Source organism: Mustela putorius, unplaced genomic scaffold (assembly GCF_011764305.1).
Source record: "Mustela putorius furo isolate JIRA1106 unplaced genomic scaffold, ASM1176430v1.1 tig00000765_pilon_pilon_pilon, whole genome shotgun sequence".
Classification (NCBI taxonomy): domain Eukaryota; kingdom Metazoa; phylum Chordata; class Mammalia; order Carnivora; family Mustelidae; genus Mustela; species Mustela putorius.
In genome coordinates this window covers 4,260,759-4,279,742 of record NW_025421470.1, presented here as the reverse complement: position 1 = coordinate 4,279,742, position 18,984 = coordinate 4,260,759, and the positions used below count along the sequence as shown (strand labels likewise).

The window sequence follows — 18,984 nt, the reverse complement described above, 5'->3', positions numbered from 1 at the left end:
AAGGAGCCCCCCAAAGCAAGTAGATAATCCATATAGCTGAACAATGTCCGGGGACCCCATCCATGCTGGATCTCTGAGAATGCGCAGCGGAGGCGGGCACCCGACACACATGGAAGGAAATCCGAGTCTGGGAGCAATAGAGAGGTCCTGGGCACAATCCCAGGGCTAAGGCCAAATCAGAAGTTGATCCCAGGTCTCGGGGCTCGGGACTCAGGACTATGCACTTGCCTTTGGTCTTTCTCTCCACACCGGCTGCAAGAGCAGGGTTGCTGGTGGAGAAACACGTGGGAACCTCCGTGGTTGGGGAGCCCATCTCTCCCGGCAGAGCCTTCCCTGGTGGGTCCCAGCTGATGGAGTGTTGTCCTGATGGGCCCTAAATACCCAGCCGCTGTGTTGCAGAGAGTGGACAGGCTTCTTGGTTGGGGGTACCTATTTCACACGCATGAGAGGTAGTTGGTATTTAAGGGAAGTTGGAGGTGAGTCTTATCTCCCTCTGTCCTAAATAAAATGTGCCTGCTTAGTCATTTTAAGAAGGCAGCTTGCTTCAGGTGAAAGAACACAGCTTCGGGGGCTGACTCACCAGGGGCGAATCTGGCTCATCACCACCTGCTGGGATCTCAGGCCCATCTTCAGGGCTCTGGGCCCTGACGTTCTCCCGTGTGCCATGGGCACAGGGAGCAGGCCCCGGAGTGGCAGAGAAGCCATCAGCGTCCGTGGGAGCTCGGGGTTGCTGACCTTGACTGTCCTCCTAAGTGGGGACACCCGCCATCCCTGTTCTCACTGTCCAAGAGTCAGAATGAGGCCGGGTGTGTGACCGCGCGGTAGGGCTGGGCCGGCCCCAAGCCCACGGAAGGAATGCCCATGTCTGTCTAGCGCTCATGAGACCCCTCTGTCTACACTTCTCCCTTTCTGTGCTGCCTGTCACCTCAGGGATTCCTGTGGCGGCCTACTACTTGTCTCCCAGTCTCTGGGCTCACCCCCACCCATCTCTCCTCCACCCGAGCTGGAGTGCTGTTTCCATAATAAACATAAACCTGTGGCTTGTCCTGCTATGCTGTCACCTCTCATGGAAGGGGCTACTCGAGAGGCAGCTCTAACTTGGTCAGTGGCACAGGAGGGGGGCCTTGGCTTCTCCATTAAATGAGCCGCGGGGATGCTGCCTACGGGATCTCCTGGGGGCTTCACCTTCTGGATGCTCCCCAGGCAGGGGTTCTGGGATCCTCTCCAGCTAGACCATCCTGTGATCCTTCAGAAAGGCCACATGGCAGGGGAGGTAAGGAGCACGGGCTCGGAAGTCTCCAGAATCGGAATCCCAGTCCCACCACTCAGCAGTCAGGTATCAGTTCTGTGCCTCAGTTTCTCATCTGTAAAATGGGAATAATAACGGTGCCTGCTAACAGAGTTATTAGTAAGCTTGTATGTTTCACGGAGAATACTGACTGGCATGTTTTCTATCAACCCATATTGTTTTGAAAGAAATTTCATTTCATTCATAAATACCAGCATGTCTACCCTAAATTATACCTCTTCCACACACACACTCAATACCATTATTACACCTAAAAATTATTAATAATAATTCCATAACATCATCCAACCAGTGTTCAAATTTCCCCAATTGTCTTATAACTAACTTTTCCTTTTTGTTCAATCAGAATTCAAGTGAGACCCTATATGACGACTCATTGATAAGAGTTTTGGGACTCTCTTGATCTATAGCAAAAGGCTGGCAAACTTTTTCTGTGAAGAATTAGACAGTAAATATTTTAGTTCTACAAGCCGAATCGTCTCTCTTGCCACTACTTCAACACATGTGCATGGCTGTGTTTCAATAAAGCTTTATTCGCAAAAACAGGCAGCAGGGCTGAGCTGGCCCCCAGGATGTACTGTAGAGCCTTAGTCAGATTCAGGTTTGATTTTCTGGTGAGAACATTTCACTGGTAGCTCTGTGGACTTCCATCAGGAAGCACAGAATGTTGGTGGTCTCTGTTTTGTGTATAAAGTTATCAGCCATGTACGCTCAATGCCCCGATCTCTGAACTCATTAGGGTCTGCTCAGTGGCGACGTTGCAGTCCATTTCTTCTTTATTTATTAGTGGCAATCCTCCTATAAAGAGAAATTTCCCCTCATCAATTATTTGGTTATACTGAGGTAGAGCTTGTTGAGGGAAGTCAAGAGAATAAATGCTTGATTCTTTTCCTTTCTCTGCCAGTTTTTAAAAATAATGCATTGGGCTCCCTCTCCGTCTTCAAAAATAATCGGTGTACTTTCTCAAAGAACATTATGAACGAATAGGTTTCAACATAATTGAAGTGTTTTGAACCCTTATTGTTACTCCTTTTAATGGTGTTTGAATTGTCCTGATTCTGTCCCAGCCCTGGACAGGGCCTCCAGAGTCTTTGGTCACATTCTTGCTTTCTGGGATGACAAAATGCTCGTGGGTGACCTTGCCCCGTTTCTTCCCCAGACCTGGAATCAGCCTTCTTGAGAGGAGGGGCACAGTTTGCTTTACAGGGAAGTGATATTTAGAAGCCCTAATGTAGGATCTGTGGGTGTTCATTGCATGTAGCCCTTTCCAGTAGACACAGCAAGGCTTATTACTATTTTTTTAAAAGACTTGATTTATTCATCTGAGAGAGAGAGAGAACACAAACAGGGAGAGGAGCAGAAAGAGAGGGAAAGAGAATGGGAGAAAATCTCCACAGACTCAGTACTGGGTGCTGAGCCCAACGTGGGGCTCGATCCCACCATCCCAAGATCACGACCCAAGCCCAAACGGAGAGTCAGAGCTCAACCAACGGAGACACCCAGGCACTCCAAAGCTTGTTTTTTAAAATATGAATGATCTCAGGGCACCTGGGGGGCTCCATCGGTGAAGCGTCTGCCTTTGGCTCAGGACACGGTCCCTGGGTTCTGGGATCAAGTCCCACATTGGGCTCCCTGCTCAGCGGGGAGCGTGCTTCTCCCTCTCCCTGAGTGCCAGCCCCTCTCCCCCGCCCCGCGCTCATGTGCTCTCTCTCCCTCTCTTTCTTTATCTCAAATAGATAAAATCTCTCATTAAAAAAAAAAAAAAGAGGGGTGCCTGGGTGGCTCAGTGGGTTAAGCCTCTGCCATCGGCTCAGGTCATGATCCCAGGGTCCTGGGATCGAGTCCCGCATCGGGCTCTCTGCTCAGCGGGGAGCCTGCTTCCTCCTCTCTCTCTTTCTCTCTGCCTACTTGTCTGTCAAATAAATAAATAAAATCTTCAAAAAAAAAAAAAAAAGGATCTCAGGAATATCTTCTGACATTTCCAAATCAATTCAGGACCACGTGGCTCCTGCATCTCTTCCGTCTGATACCTGCTCCCTTTCTCCCGTGCTCTACTTCTGGTTCACCGGGGGAGCTTTTAAAACTCGCAGTGCTGGAGGCTGGTCCCAAACCGAAGGGGAAGGATCCCCCAGGTGACTCGCTCAGCAGCCAGGCTTGGCTCGGAGGAACCAGCATGGAGTGCTGCCCAGGGGCCGGGTGGGGATGCGGACGGAGAAATGCTGAGCGGCCCGTCCCTTTGGGAGTGGAGGTCCGCAGGGTTAGGAGTGGCTGTCGTCGGAGGAAGAGGAGGAAAGGAGCCCAAGCAGCTCTTCCACCGCGTGCGGCTCGAAGGGGAGGGAGATAAGGGCCGGTAGCCGGCAGAAGTGGGATGAAGATGGGTTTAAAAAAAGAGAAGTGGGGGCTGCAGGCGTGTTTGGAAGTTTCTGAGAAGGAAGCAGGCGGCAGGCAGAAAATGAAGCTCCGGGAGAATAAAGAGATGAGCTGACGGGCTCTCAGGGGCCTCGGTGGCTTCCTCTTGCTGAGTGCAGGAGGCGCTCAGGGAGAGAAGGAGCCCCTGACTGAGTCTGCAGTCAGGGCAAGGACCAGACCTTCCTCCGCTGTTCTCTCCCAGTAGCCCGACACCGTACCTGACCCCGAGCAGTCATTACCTGCGGAAAATGGAGATGCAAACGTAGAAACCGAAGACAGGACCAAACAGCAGGGCGCCGAGTCCGCTCTGACTCTTGCGCAGGGCCTCCCAGCTCAGAACTGTTTTTATCATGATTCTGAAGTGTTGTCTTTTTCACTTTTGTTCGGTTCTATGTGCTGGATAGAATTTTCCAGAGGCTTCCAAACAGACTGAATGCAGAAGCCTATAGGAGAACCCAGCTGCCTTCCATTAAGCCGGATAAAGAGACTTGCAAAAATGCAAAATAACCATTCTTCTCGCTTTTTGAATAGATTAGTTTTCATTAAAATGTTATTTTATGTTGTTGTATAATGGGTTTATTGCATTATTTTTAAATACACTGTTACATATTGTTAAAATGTCTGTTTTAACCCCTAATTTGGTAACTACTGATAGATATGATCTATATAAATAAAAACTCCTTGGGGTCCTCCGCCTTTAAGTAATCTCTATATCCTACGTTGGGCTTGAACTCATGACCCTGATATCAAGACCTGAGCTGAGATCAAGAATGGGATGCTTAACCCACTGAGACACCCAGGGGCCCCATGGGGGGTCCCCAATTTTTGAAGGGTTCTGAGACCCCAAATTTGAGGATTGCTGTGTAAGAAGATCTCAAAGCTAGCAGGGAGAGCTGGTGACAGCCAACACATGGGTGACAATCTTCCCAGCCACGCAGCACGTACTTCTGGAAGGATTCCCTGGTTGGCTGCTTGGACAGGACGTAAGAACCACGCTCACCGTCTGCTGTCCAGGACAGTTCTTTTTTTTTTCTTTTTTTTTTTTTTTTAAGATTTTATTTATTTATTTATTTATTTGACAGAGAGAGAGAGAGAGAGATTGATCATAAGCAGGCAGAGAGGCAGGCAGAGAGAGAGGGGGAAGCAGGCTCCCTGCTGAGCAGAGAGCCCATCGCAGGACCCTGAGATCATGACCTGAGTCAAAGGCAGAGGATTAACCCACTGAGCCACCCAGGTGCCCCCAGGACAGTTCTTGGTCAGGAGGTTTGCTCTTTCCAAGGAGGATGGGCCAGTCTCACTTGTAGGCCCTGGTTTTTCTGAGTGGCCCAGGAAGTGCGTGGCTGGGGGCCTCAGGGCATGGAGGGGGAAGGGGGCAGTTTGAAGAGGGTGTGGGGCGTGAGGGGTCCCCCTTCTCCCCCTGTCCCCCTCCCCATGCTCACCCATGCAATGGGAAGTGGCTTCTTTCTTAGAGAAGCTTCTGGAAGGATAAAAAGACTCTCTAATCCTGCCCCCTGAGAGGCCTGCCCCAGAGGGTCTGTCTTCCTTCCTTCTCTCTCTCTCTCTCTCTTTTCTTCCCTTCCTTCCTCTCTTCTTTCTTTCATGTTAGTCACCATACAGTACATCATTGGTTTTTGATGTCATGTTCAGTGATTCATTGTTTGCGTGTGACCCCCGATGCTCCCTGCAGTCTGTGCCCTCCCTAACCCCCACCGCCGGGCTCAGCATCTCCCTGCCCCCCTCAGAGAGAACACCTGGCAGGTGAAATGATGGTTTCCCAGACACAGGCAGAGCCATTGCTCTGAGGGGTTAAGAACCACCATCCACGAACCCATTCATAAAATGAAGACGGCCAAGGGCAAGGTCATCTGAGGCTGTCGCTTCAGCCCACGTTCTTTTCTGACGAGAGAGCTCTCCGTCCATTAAAACTGCATGAGCTCCTCTGCGACTGGACTTGAATGCATCCGTTTTCCCGTAAACCTAAACTAGCCCTTTCAAAATGAAAAGTTCACAACGACTCCTCACACTGGGTGGAGTCAGGAGCCCCGTGAAGGACAAACCTTAATTAGACTTGATTTTTAAAGTTTTCCCTCGTGGTTTTTAATTATTAGAGCAAATGTCTCTGATGTTGAACTTCACGTCAGGGATCCCCAATGCCAAGGCCCTTAATAAATTCCATGCACTTTTTACAAGGTTATGTTCTTCCGAGAACTGTCTGCACGTCTTTCCAAACCCCTCAAGACTGGACACTAAGGAGTATAAATAATCATTCTTTAAAAATTATACTTCCTCTACAACCTTGAATTTGAAATGTGAATATATGAATATAATAGGTCTGGAATTACTATGCAGATTTATGGGGATATCAATTTAGGTTATATCACAGGCCCAACTAGGCCTTTCATTTTGAGGCTGGGGATTTGTTAAATCTGGGATAGAGTTTGGGGAAAACGTGATTCTCACAGACGCGACTGAAGCTCTCTGACATGGGGGTCCTTTGCAGAGTTAGACCTGATTCTGAAACTGAGAAGACAGGAATAAAAATCAAATCTTGAACAGAAGTAGCTGGAACTTACAGGGAGGAGTGACGCTTTGCTCCAACCTTCCCACTGTTTGGAAGATGGGTTTGTTTGTTTTTTAAAACAGCCAGCATAATTCAGCTGGAGGAGGTAGAGAGATTTTTCTGCTCCTTGTTTCAGTAGAAATCGATGGGCTCTAGCAGGTGCAGCTGTACCCCCTGCGTTTAGTACCTCAAATAAAATCACCCTCCTTGTTGGCACGACTGATACTTCTTTGGTCTTCGTGTCCGCGGCTAAACAAGTATTAATTAGATAATCCGCCGAGGGCTGGCGGAGGGGGAGGAGACGAGGGAAGGCAGCGGCCCAGACTTGGCCGCCCTGATTTGTGCATCGTGACTGCGAGTTGCTCGGTGGACGGAGGGAGTCCTGGGGGAGCTGAAGGAGCGGCTCCGGGCAGCTTCTCACCTGCATTACGGACGGTCCTGGGGAGGAGAAGCCCAAGTTCAAAGCCAGCGGCGAACACCACCTCCCGGGAGAGCCGAGGCCCCCTCCCCCTCCCCCCCAAGATTTCTAGGGAGAGGTCTCGAAAGCTCTTGCGCTCTCCTTGGCCACCCCCAACCCACCCCCACCCCCCAGCCGCTAGGGGCCGAAGTGGGGAGAGGGGAGAGGGAAGGAGCAGGATCCGGGGTGGGGGCGGGGGCTCGGCGCCCTAGAAATGCCCAGAGACGCAGCCAGACTCGGGTGGGTGTAAGTGCGGCGGGGATGAACTTAGCGAGGGCAGGCGCTGACTCCCGAAGATGCTCGCGGCTCTCTGACGATTCTCTCTTCTCCTCTCCGACCCTCAGGTCACCCCCCACCGCTGCGGGGCTCCCTCGCGCGCGGGGCCACAGGGCCAGTTCAGGCCCTCGCTGCCCCTTTAAGGGTTCCCGAAACTTTCCCCCTGGTATCAGATGAGCCTCGTCACATCCGTTGGCCGTAGCAGCGGGGCGCATTCCGAGGAAATTCAGGACTCGAGTTTCCCGGGGAAGAGAGGCGCGGCCTGACACGAGCGAGAGCGGGTAGGGCGCGCCCGGTGCGTTCCCGCGGACCGAGCGCTCCGCTGTGACCTTGGCCGCGGGGGAGGGGCCCGGCTCCTGCGGGGCAGCCGCCGCCCGCCAGAGGGGGCAGCGGCGACCAACTTGCTCAAGTTGGCGGCGCGGGCTGGGGCGGCTCCGGCTCCGGCGCCTCCTCCCGCTTCCCCGGTCCTCCTTCCGCGGCGCTCCTCCCAGCGGCCGCCGCCCGCCCGGTGCGCGCCCAGCCCTGCCCGCAGCCCCGCGCCGAGCCGCCGCGCCGCCGCCACCACCGCCACCGCCGCCACCAGCGCCGGACGGGACGGGCCGGGCCGGGCGCGCCCCCGGGGCCCCGCAGCGGGCATGGGCGCGCAGGCCCGGGCGCTGCTGCTGCCGCTGCTGGCCCAGTGGCTCCTGCGCGCAGCCCCGGCGCCAGCCCCCGCACCCCTCACGCTGCCCCTCCGCGTGGCCGCGCCCACCCCCGGGCCCGGGACCCCCGCCGCGCCCCGCGCTGCACCCCAAGCCGACGGCCTGGCGCTCGCCCTGGAGCCCGCCGGCGGCGCAGCCAACTTCTTGGCCATGGTGGACAACCTGCAGGGGGACTCCGGCCGTGGCTACTACCTGGAGATGCTGATCGGAACCCCCCCGCAGAAGGTAGGTTGGCGGGCGCTCGCTCACCCAGCGGACCCGCGCCCCACCACCCCTGCGGTCCCCCAGGCTGCAGCCGCGGGTTTTCCGGGGTTCGGGAGGGAGCGCCCAGCGGAGCGTGCGCGCGGTTTAGCGTCGCCCCCAACCACACCTCGGTAGAGCAGAGTGGGGACACACCGGGGGGGTCCCTCCGCGCCGGGAGCGGGGCGCGCGCCCTGGGGACGCGGAGCGCCGACCGTCCTGCCCCGGGCTCAGCCGAGGGTGTGCGCGAGTGTTTCAGAACTTGTGAGCCCTCCCCTCCGAGCGGCGGGGCGGCGAGCGCCTCCAACGGGCAGCCCTTCTGGCGAGCGGGGAGCCGGCACCGTGGGCCTCGGGCGCGATGCTGTGGCTCATGGGGGCTCACCTTGGATGCCCGATCTCCTCCCCGCCCTCCCACCCCTTTGCTGTCTCATTGCTACGGGGGCTGGTGGCCGGCTCCGGAGGCGCAGTGCCTGGAGTGGGATCTGTGCGCGAGCCCCGCCGAGCCGCCCAGTACGCGGAGGCTCGCTGGCTGCGGGCGGAGGGGGCCGCGTGGCCGCCGCGCGGCTCTGCTCTCCCAGAGTTGGCTCGTCGGCTTCCTCCCGCCCGCCCAGCCGCCCAGCCTCGCTGCACCGAGCCAGCGTCTGCACACGTGTGTGTGCAATGTACTAAATGCGGTCCAGCTCCTGCGGAAAAATCCAGGCTGAGTAAGGCTTCCGGGGACCGAGTGGCCTCCCGATGACCAAATAAAAATAAAACCCAGCAGCCTTCTTTTTATTTTAATCTGATTTTATTTATTAGCACTTCTTGTAGCAAGAAACGAATGCCCCCCCCCCACCCCTCACCCCCGGCTCAGTAATCTTAAGAGAAACAATTCCCCAAGTCGATTTGGTCCCCCCCCCCTTTCCACGTTTACCTGATCTAAGTGTGATTTGAAGTCAGGTTTTTCTTATCAATTGAGTACAGTCCCAAGATACTTTGTTTTTATTTTTAACATTGTCATTTGAGTTTCAATTCAGCTATGATTCCCCCATAAATAGAACATACTCATGACTTTGGTGTAATTCTAATTAAATTATTCAAGACTTGCTTAAGAGGAAAGACGCGCCATGCTAATTCTTTTTAAAAAAAGAAACTCTACTGAGTAACTTCTATACTTGCTTAATTAGTCTTTTTAAAAACAACCCTCCAGAAATGTGTTCTGCTCAAAACTTGAACTCTGGTTGCCTTTCTTCTAAGCCTTGCCTTCCCGGGTGGAGGGAGGGCAGGGAGGGGGAGGGTGTCAGCTGAGGGAGCTTAACTTGACCGCAGGGGTGTGGTTGCTGGTCAGAGCCGCCACGTGAAGACACGCGCTCCTGGTGAGAACCTTGTACTTTCTGCCTTCCCAAGATTTCCCAGTATTTTGTGGATGACCCTCTTTTGTGGCCCAAGGATGAGCTTTCGAACAGGAAATGACTCTCTGTTTATGAAATATGTGCTTTGTGGAGAAGTGCTCTTGTTAATTTTTGAGTGGAAGGGAAGTCTTTGTACTAAAGTAAAGATTTGGGCACTTTGGGCACTGTGATGAAAGGGGTCCTAGATATCTCCCTCCAGGGAAGACGGGAAGGGGGAAAAAAAGCCTCAAGAGAAGGGGGCGGGGAATGGGAAGATTTCTCTTGGGCTCTCAAAAAAAAAAAAAAAAGCCTTTCATAAATAATACCTTTTCTTTATTAATTAATCCAGTGACCTTTATTTTATTATTTTTTTTTAAAGTAAGCTCCAGGCCCACCGTGGGGCTTGAACTTACCTCCCGGAGACTGAGAGTCGCGTGGTCTATGGGCTGAGCCAGCCAGGCATCCTAGTGACCTTTACTTTAAAATGATGAAGTTTAATTAACAGGATCATATTGCATGCCTAGTGCTTGTATCTTTACCTTGGCCAAGGAGGTAGTTCATTCAAGGTTATTTCTCAGTTAAAGATGAGCATGTTTCCAGGGAAGGCTGTTTTTAACAATCCAGATTTAATTTTTACATTTGACGGGGAATGAAATATTCTGTTCCTCCTTCTTGGCCTGATTTAGTAATAAGTTGTTTTATAGCACAATCCTTGCGTACGATCTCTCCAAAGGCCTACTATAAACTCTTGGGTACTAGTGACAAGCACATTGGGATTCATTTCTTCCCTCTCTCCTCCTGAAATGTCTCTGGCCACCAGCAAGATGTTCGCCGCAGGCCCTGGGGTGACTTCTGAACTCGGAGTGAGGTTTCCTGCTCTATTAACGGCCAAGAGTTATGCATTTATTCTTTGCTGATTCTCCTAAGCCTAAAATAAAACTTGCTTAGGTGGAGAGAAAAATGCAATTGTAAATTCAGGCATTAAATAACCAGGAGTTTTTGGAGAGGTAACAGTCCCTAGCCGTGGGGAGGGCTCCCCTCGCGTCGAGCGCCGTGCCGTGGGGATGTTGTCCTGGGGGGATCTTCGCAACCACCCCACGGCTCTGATACCCATTGAGGGGTTGGGAAAACAAGCGTGGAGAGGTTGAATGACCGGCCCAGGGAGCAGGACAAGAAAGCGGGAGAGCCGGCAGTGGACCGCGAGTAGTCCACGCGGCTGGACTCCGGAAGCTAGGCGGCTAGACGCCACTGGGCATATACCTGCCTGCTCCCTTTCTTCCCCGCTTCCTTCTCTTTTTCCCTTTTTTCTTTTTAAGATTTATTTATTTATTTGACAGAGAGCACAAGCAGGGGAGCGAGAGGGGGAGGGAAAAGCAGACTCCCCGCTGAGCAGGGAGCCCCAGGTGGGGCTCAACCCCAGGACCCTGGGATCATGACCTGAACCAAAGGCTGATGCTTGATCGACAGAGCCACCCCAGCACCCCTATTTTTCTCTTTTTAAACAAAATTTGGCCTTTAACTACCCTATTCAGGGAGAGATCCCCGGACCTTAAAGCCCAGGGTGTTAGGGACTTCATGGGTGACCAGCGATGGACTCCAGCCCCGTGCCGCCCTGCAGCCCTCCCCTCTGTGCAGGGCAACCTGCTGCATCGTTGGCTACAGGGACGCATGGGAGAGGGAAAGGTCACCAGGACCAGCGCTGCCCAGACCCCGCTCTCCTGTGGGAAAACCCCACTGTTGGACATGTGCTCGTTTTCTGAACGCTTCCACCAAGAACTGGGGGAGTCCGTCGTTCTGCCTGCCACCGCTGAAGACATCACAGGCATGTGCCCCGAAGCCCGTGCGAGAGCAGGGCCACGTTGGCATGGAGATGAGTGCCAGGTGTTCGATACCATCACGTGACTCCTTGTGAACAGTAGAGAACCAGCAGCCACTTGAACCATGCAATTTGGTCTTATTAATAATAATAATGGTGTTCTAAAGTGATTATAATTATAGCAATTTCCATTATTTTAAAAAAAGGCTTTCACCCTGACGCAATCAATCTGCCTGGAAATGCTAAGGGTCTGCAGCTCTATACCTTGTAATGGCCTCAAAAAGCCCTTAGGGATTTCTGTTGAAAGATTTTCTGTCATCTCCGCTAATACGGAGGAAACAGACGGCAACACGATTTTCGTGTTTAAACATTCTACTGTAAGGAGCTAAGAAATTATTTTGGGGACTCACATTTTAATCATGGCGCATTGGCTTACCACTTCTTAGTACACAATTGTTTGGAAGACTTTGGATTGAAGATATGTGCCAAGTATATGCAATTTAGGAGTTTGTCTTTTTTAGAATAAGCAATCCAGTGTCCCTAAATTACATGAAACTCACTGCAGGCGAGGCTGGAAAAAGGCAGGCGATGGGCACCGAGAATAAACTTGATGGAACGCAGCGAGCCGGTGAAGACGGAGGACAATGGGAAGCGGAGAGATGGCAGGGGTTTGAAGAACAGGAAAGGCAGAGCAAGGCTCCCCCGAGCTCCTGGGAGTGGCACATGGTAGTGGCGACTCTGAGCGTCGTGGAGGAGTTCAAGATGCAGGTCCTCCTTCGGAAGGCAGAAAAGCCAGGCCGAGGCACCTGCTGAAAGCACCTTAGAGGGACAGTCTGAGAAGTCACTAACAACCGTCAATATTAACAGCTAACCTTTATCCCAGGCTCACTGGATGGTGGGTACCATGCTAAGCGTTTTGCACAGATCACCTCATTTATTCTCCGAACAGCCCTAGGAAGGAGGTGGAAGTTGTGCGACTTAATTATCAGACGGAGAGAGCAGAGCACAGAGAGGCCCAGTAATCTGTCCAAGGTCCCCTGGTGAGTGGCAGAGCTGGGGTGTCCGTCAGGGAGTCTGCCAGTTCCGTCCTGCAGACCCAGCCCTTCGCTCCTGCTCCCCTGTGCACTTGGACTTTAAAAAAAAACAAAGAACCATTTTCATTCACCTGTGGAGGACTTGGGTGTGGCTGGAAGCATCCCGGTTGCTGGTGGCTTTACACTGGTGATGGCAGTGGGCAGGGGATCGCACGTGCTGCCTTTCCCTTATTGGTTGGAGATCTTTTGAGCTTTTAGCCTCCTACAGCCGCTGTCACAGATCCCACAAAGCAGGTGACTTAAGACAACAGAGGTATATTCTCTTGCAGTGCTGGAGGTCAGTCACCCCGAGGGAGATGCCGCCAGGGCCCTGTCCCTCCCCTGACTCTCCCAGCTTCGGTGGCTGCCTGGAGTCCGCCTCCCTGCTCTATGGCTGCCGTCTCTGTGCCTGTCTTCAAATGAAATCCTCCCCCCACCCCGTGTGTAAGTCTCTAGGTCCAAACTGGCTTCTGAAAATGACACCTGTCATTGCATTAGGGTTCACCCCGCTCTGTTCTGACCTTATCTCAGCGTCGTTACAACTGTAGAGACAGAGATTAGGATTTCAACCTATTTTTTTTTTTATAATGCATATTAGGGCCACCTGGGTGGCTCAGTTGGTTAAGCATCTGACTCTTGGTTTCTGCTTAGATCTTGATCTCAGGGTCATGAAATCAAGTCCCGGTGTCAGCCTCTGTGCTCAACACGGAGCCTGCTTTTCCCTTTCCCTCTGTCCTTCCTCACCGCTCCTGCTCTCTCTTTCAAATAAACAAAATATTTTTAAAATGAAAAAAAAAAAAAAAGACTCTAAAGCATCCATCACTCCTCTTTGTTGAAGACGTTTGATAGAGAATACAGACCTTTCTCCTCTAGTATGTCTTTCTGTCCCATAACACTTTCTTGACTTCTGATGTCCTCTGTTGAAGACAGGTGGGCATCACCTCATCCGGGCTTTCTGTTCCTCCTAGAACATTGCTGGCCCCTCTTAACTAAAAACCAAAAGGGGGAGCTTAAGGTTGGTTCTTGTCATGTTGGACCCGAGGACAGACGTTTCAGGGCAGTGTTTTCCCTTCCCGCTGGTGCCTGGCAGCGTGCCTTGGGGTTCGTAGCTCAGACACAGTATGGAACGGGTCAGGCCTTTTGTGTCCGGATTCAGGGTCCACCTAGGCTAAAGGTCGGGGTTGGTGGCTGCTGACCTTTGCCCCAACCCAGGCAGGGTGTGGCGGGAGTACACAGGTCCATGGTGATGGTGGGCACTTCTGTCTCCAGCCGAACAGCTCCTCCAATGACCAGCAGTGGGGCCCCTGCTCATGCTCGGCTCCATGGCCCTACATCCTGGATTCCTTCTTGCCCAGCCTGGGCTTGGTGTGGCTTGGTGCACGTTGGTGACGATGGACACTATCTAGGAAACCAGTGCAGCTGTGAGGCAGGTGCGTGGCCCAGCTTGCCTTCTGTGACTTCGTGTATATATGTTCACGGGCAAAATGTGAGTAAGGGTGTATACCTCGTATTCTGGGCTAGTATCCTGAGCCGTGGAGAATGTGCGTGATTCACAGTTGGATGGGCTATCGCTTGGTGCCCCATTGGCCCCTTCTGGTCCAAATGAACTATTTGATTTTTTGCCTGTGGCTGCTCAGTTGCTTTTTTGCTCTTGGAATTCTCAAAGAGGAAAAAAAAAAAATATCTTGGTGTAACCAAGTGAAAGAAACAAAACTGGTGTAACCGCATTTAAGAAACCAGGAGGTTTGTTTATGGGTTAATGTGTGCTAGCCAACACGGGTCCCGGGTTGGACATTTTTGGATTTTTATTATATGGTGCGTCATATACCTGTACCTGGAAATACACAGTCTTAGCATTTCCATTTTAGAAAGATAAAGAGGACTGTCGGAGGAGTAAAGCGAGTGCTGCCCCTGGGCAAGCTTTATCATTCTGTGGAGCCGTAAAGGCTGTGGGAAACCTCTCTCCTTCCCTTTCACACTAGACCGGGAATGGCCCAGCGGGAGGATTTATACCTGGTCTCGCTCAGGCCAGGCTCGTGCTCCCACTGCTGAAGCTCTCCAGAGCCCGCACTGGATAGATGGCCTCAGTCGGCAGTGGGCAGGGGACTACCTCAGGCTGCCAGCCATGCAGACCCCCTGCCTGGAACAAAACAACAAACCCAAATGCCCCCAAACCCCCAAAACCCAGCCCTAAGCCAGCCCCTCAGAAAGTGGTGACATGGGGGGCGAATGGAGGAGAATACTGAATCAGAAAGTCTTCCAGGCAGCAGAGAGGTGGGGACAATCAGGACCCTTGCCGGAAGGGACGCTGCTGCTTGGGGAAGGTGGATGTGGATTCCCGAAGCGTCCGTGGGCATCCAGAGCCCTTTCCGTGACGCCAGGCTGCCCCCTGGAAACCAGAAGCATCTTCCAGTCAGACAAGTTGCTGGGAAGCTGGCTGAACTGCATTCATTTGGGAATTGGGTGTTTGGGTGCTGATCCCGGAGGTGGGGCTTGCCGAGTGCTTGGTGTGGGAGAGCCTCTTGGCGCCTCATTCCTCAGCTTGTAAATTAGGAGATTGGACCGGGTGACCTGAGAACCCTGCTAGGACTCGAACACTCAACGGCTATGATCGGTTGTCGTTCTGAGTGCTTTCAGAAGTTCGAATTTTCAGCAGGTGTGTGCAGGCAAGTCACCTAGATGTCTGTCAAAATGCAGAATCTGTCTCGGTGTCCTGGGAAGGGCGGAGGGGCCAGAGGAGAATGAGTGCTGCAGGCTCCCCGGTCCCTGCTACAGCTTTTGTCCCCAAGCCCAGCAGGCCTAGGAAGGACTAAGGGCACCTGCTACAGCTGGTTAAACACAGTTTCCCGGGATCCAGCCCAGATGGACCAGATGAGACACTGGCCTGAGAATCTGCACTTTTACCATGCCCTCCTGGTGCCCTACCCCCACCCCCCATCAGTCGCTCGCCCCCCATCCATGGATGCTGTTTGGGAGCCACGAGAGAAGCGAGATCTTCTTCTGCTTCATGGTTCCCTGCGTGGAAGGGGTTGGTTCTTTTATCTTCCTAAGTGTGGTTGTTTGGTTAGCGTTGCCCTCTGCGGGTTTATTAGCAAAATCTCTACCTCAAGCAGATTGTGTTCCAAAAACTTCTTGTTTGGCAGGTTGGAAACACGGCTTGGGTTTTCTCTAGGGAGAATGTTCTAAAGGCGTGTGTGCTGACGGTGTCCTTTTTAAATTTCCTTCTGTCACAGAGCGATAATTTGTAAATCAATAAACATGAATTAGTAGGAAAACGAAATGAAAATAAAAAATGTCTAGATCACAAGGGCTACTTTTTCAGTTATTGGGTTCAGCAGACATGGAGTTGGGGAGGGGGAGCTGATGTCGGTTTCAGGCCCCCCATCCTGTGGCTACCTTGTCGCCGACTGGTAACTGTTGCTTTGTGGCTTGGTGCTCTAGAAAGTGTCCTTGCTCTGGAAGAGGACGAATGGAATCAGAAGTTGTTACCAATGGTTCCAGTAACAGATTTGTGTTGCTGCCCCTCCCCCTAGTGGGAGGGTGGTTATTTTTGTTTAAGCGAAAAGGAAATGTGATAGTGTTGGTTTCTCTGCTTCCTAGTCCTCTCCGCGGAGGGTCGGCAGAGAGCTTTTACCCAGGGCAGCAAATAGGTCTGACACAGACGTTTTTCCATCCCCCATCCCCGGAAGCTGTGCCCTAGCTGGGGGACATATGGTGCTGTCTTGAGACGTTTGGGTTGTTACATATTGGGTGGTTTCACCAGGATGCTGCTGAAGGTCCTGCAAGGCACGGGATAGCCCCCCGTGACAAATAATGAGGTAGTCACCCCTGGTGACTAAAATGTCACCAGGGGTGAGAAATCCTGGAAACAACCTGGCCTGGGAGCAGGGAGGGGAGAGTGTCCAGGAGGGGCAGGAGCAGGGAGTGACTGCTACGACACCTGCGGCTCGCCCCTGAGCCTCACCGCCCTGTCTCATTCCAGCATCGTGGTTCTGCTCATTCAGCATCTTTACTGAGCACCTACTGTGTGCCAGGTCCTGTGTGAAGCCCTGGGATGCACCACTGGTTGACAAGGACAGAGATGGTCCTTGATTTTCTAGAACCCATGTGCTCGTTGGCAAGATAGACTGTAAACACAGTAAACAGAATTTCCAGTAACTGCTGGGGCAGTCCAGCCTGGTGATGGGCATGGGTCAGAACAGACTGCTCCAGCCCGGCCGGGAGAGGAAAGCTCTTCGAGGAAGCACAGCTAGACGGTGACCAGCAGCGTGGAAGACCCAGCCTTGAGCCGTTGGGGAGAACCGGGTTCCAGGGTGAAGCCAGGCAGGTGAAGGCGCCTCCTGTACCCCCGGGCGGGCGGGCAGGGGGAGACACACGCCGAGAGTGCACGTGGGCCCTGGGCACCTCTGAGGAGGTGCCGGCTTTGGGAGCAGCTCCTCTTTCCTCTATTTTAAAATTGGGTTTTGGGGTTAGATTTTATTACAACAAAGTCCTTACAGAGGCAGTGCGCGCACGCGCACGTGTGTGTGTGTGTGTGTGTGTGTATGTGTGTGTGTCTAGTGAAGAGTTGGGGGAAGGGAGCTGAATATGGTTAGCCAGGAGTTTCTGAATTAAAAAGGAAAATTAAGCTCAGCCTGCCCGGGGGCGAGGGGCTGCCCAGGAGATCACTGTCAGGTCCCCCAGACACAGACGGAGACCAGCGTGCGAGCGAGCAGTGTGTTTGGGAGCGGATCTCGGGAATCACACGTAGTGGGTGAAGTGAGAGGGGAGGGGAAGCATGTAGCAGGGGAGGGTGCCGGTGTGGGCAGCGGGCACGGGCCCCCGAGGATCCCTGGGAGCGGATGCCGGAGAGACTCAGTCCCAGCTGAGGGCAAGGGCACGGGCATCCCTCCCCCTTCACCCCGAATCCCTCCCGGGCTCTTGCCAGGTGTGGGCTGAGGGCTGCCACCGCGCGGGCTCACCTTCAGCGTCTGGGGTCCTCCGGCTGCTTAGAGAAGGTGGTCAGGCGGCGTGCAGGGTCGTGCACCCGGAGCCTGGAGGGTCACAGAACTGTTGGCTCAGTCTGCGGCCCTCCTGCGGGCACTGTGGCTGGCCAGGTTGGCCTCCTGTCTGGGGAATGAGGGAAGGAATGTTCTCTGTCCCTGAAGCTTTTTGAGAGCCTCATTCTGGCCCTGCAGAAAAACACTTTTAAAGCTCTGCTTTATTTATTTGTTTATTTTTAAGGCTCTGTACTTTAAAATCCTATCTCCCTAAAGTGATCTAGAATCTAACTCACAGAAGCTTCTGTGAGTCAGTCCGGAGTGTACCTCTCATTGATATCTGTCCTTTGAACTTTTTTCCAGAAGGGGAGGATGTGGGCACTGAGCCAGAGAAAATGGTTGGGGGTGGGGAGGAGGCAAAGGGAGATGATGTTTGAGGTTAAAAACAACCACAAAACCTCCTTTGAAGATCGAGTGCTCTGAACCAAAGACTTTCAACATCCCTTGCGTGCCTGGTGCCTTGCGATGCCCGAGAACAGGGTGACAAGGGGTACAGGATGGGGCCAGGTCCCCAGACCCACTGACACTCACATGTAATCCACGAGCTTCCTGGTGGCCTAAGAATTGATCACCCAGCTGTGTGCTTATTCCGACATATGCACTCATTTCAGAAATAGATGAGATACTTTGTCACCCTTTGGTCAGATGGCTTCTTAACCCTGTGCGACATGGTACTTTCTGGTACCCACTTCCCTGTTCATTCCACCCAAATGGGAGGGACTGTGGGCCGGCGGGTTGCAAGCCTTGCGCTGGGCGCTTGGTAGAGGGCCAACCGTGTGTCTGAGGACCATCGTCACCTTCCCCTGCACACCTGAGCTGGTGCCTTGCTCGGGGTTGCTTATCCCAGGGGCTGTGAACGCACGCCTCTCTGTCCTGAGTTTATGAGCGGGCCCAGCCCGAGAACTGAAACATCCTAGTGTCTGCGTTCAAGGCCTTGGGGCAAAGGCAGGGGCCTGCCCAGCCTCAAACCTCAGCCTCATGTCCCACCCCAGCGTCTGCAGAGCTGTGCATGGGGCTCCTGGCAGGGGCCCAGGGAGAGGCACAGGGATCCTGTGGCTCCTTGGATCTGCGTGACCTCTGATCCCTGCCCCGGGAGCGCGTGCAGACCCCAGGGCCCAGAGGTCCTGGATCTTCCAGCCAGCCCCCAGGCCCCTGCGTCCTGCAGAGATTAGCGCTCGCACTTTCACTCTGTGTGTACGAATCGTGTGTAAGCTAGTGAGCCGTGGGGGTGCCCACGTGCCGGATTCTGAGCGCTGGTCTTCTGAGATTCACCACGTGTCTTAGTATGGCTCGGGGGCGGGGGGGGGGGATTTGTTTTGTTTTTATGTTAGCACTTGGTCTTTTCAGGCTAGAAGCTCAGGATGTTGAATTCTAAGAAATCTTCTAGTAAAACGTTCTTTTTTTTTTTTTTTTTTCAGGTCTTATTTGTTTACTTGACATAGAGAGAGAGAGAGAGGGAACATAAGCCAGGGGGCGGTGGGGGTCGGGAGAGGGAGAAGCTGAGGTCCTGCTGAGCCGGGAGCCCGATGCGGGGCTCGATCCCAGGGCTCCAGGATCATGACCTGAGCCGAAGGCAGACGCTCAACAACCAAGCCCCCCAGGCGCCCCTAGAACGTTCTCTTTCTTTGGGCTTCCCGTTATCCAGATGTTGGCCTTCTGGTTGGTCTCCTCCTAGTTCCCGTCCTTGGTCTTTGAGTTCTGGTCTGGGTTCATTTCTGCCACTTTCACTTTAAT

General features: G+C 53.2%; 1 protein-coding gene and 1 long non-coding RNA gene across 3 annotated transcripts in view; one reads left to right on the top strand and one right to left on the bottom strand.

Moving 5' to 3' along the window:
- Window positions 1–1,822: 1,822 nt before the first annotated feature.
- On the bottom strand, window positions 1,823–7,170 carry LOC106006784. The gene is made up of 2 exons (XR_001181055.2): window positions 6,292–7,170; window positions 1,823–2,107 (listed from the first exon to the last, which is right to left on the bottom strand). It is a non-coding gene; the product is annotated as an uncharacterized LOC106006784 (long non-coding RNA).
- A 342-nt stretch (window positions 7,171–7,512) lies between these two features.
- BACE2 (beta-secretase 2) overlaps window positions 7,513–18,984 on the top strand; it is an 85,230-nt gene continuing 73,758 nt past the window's right edge. For both annotated transcript variants that reach the window (XM_045084481.1, XM_013061294.2), the window contains exon 1: window positions 7,513–7,937. In XM_045084481.1, the coding sequence (XP_044940416.1) occupies window positions 7,647–7,937 (291 nt within the window). In that variant the 5' untranslated portion in view covers window positions 7,513–7,646. The remainder of the gene's footprint in view (window positions 7,938–18,984) is intronic.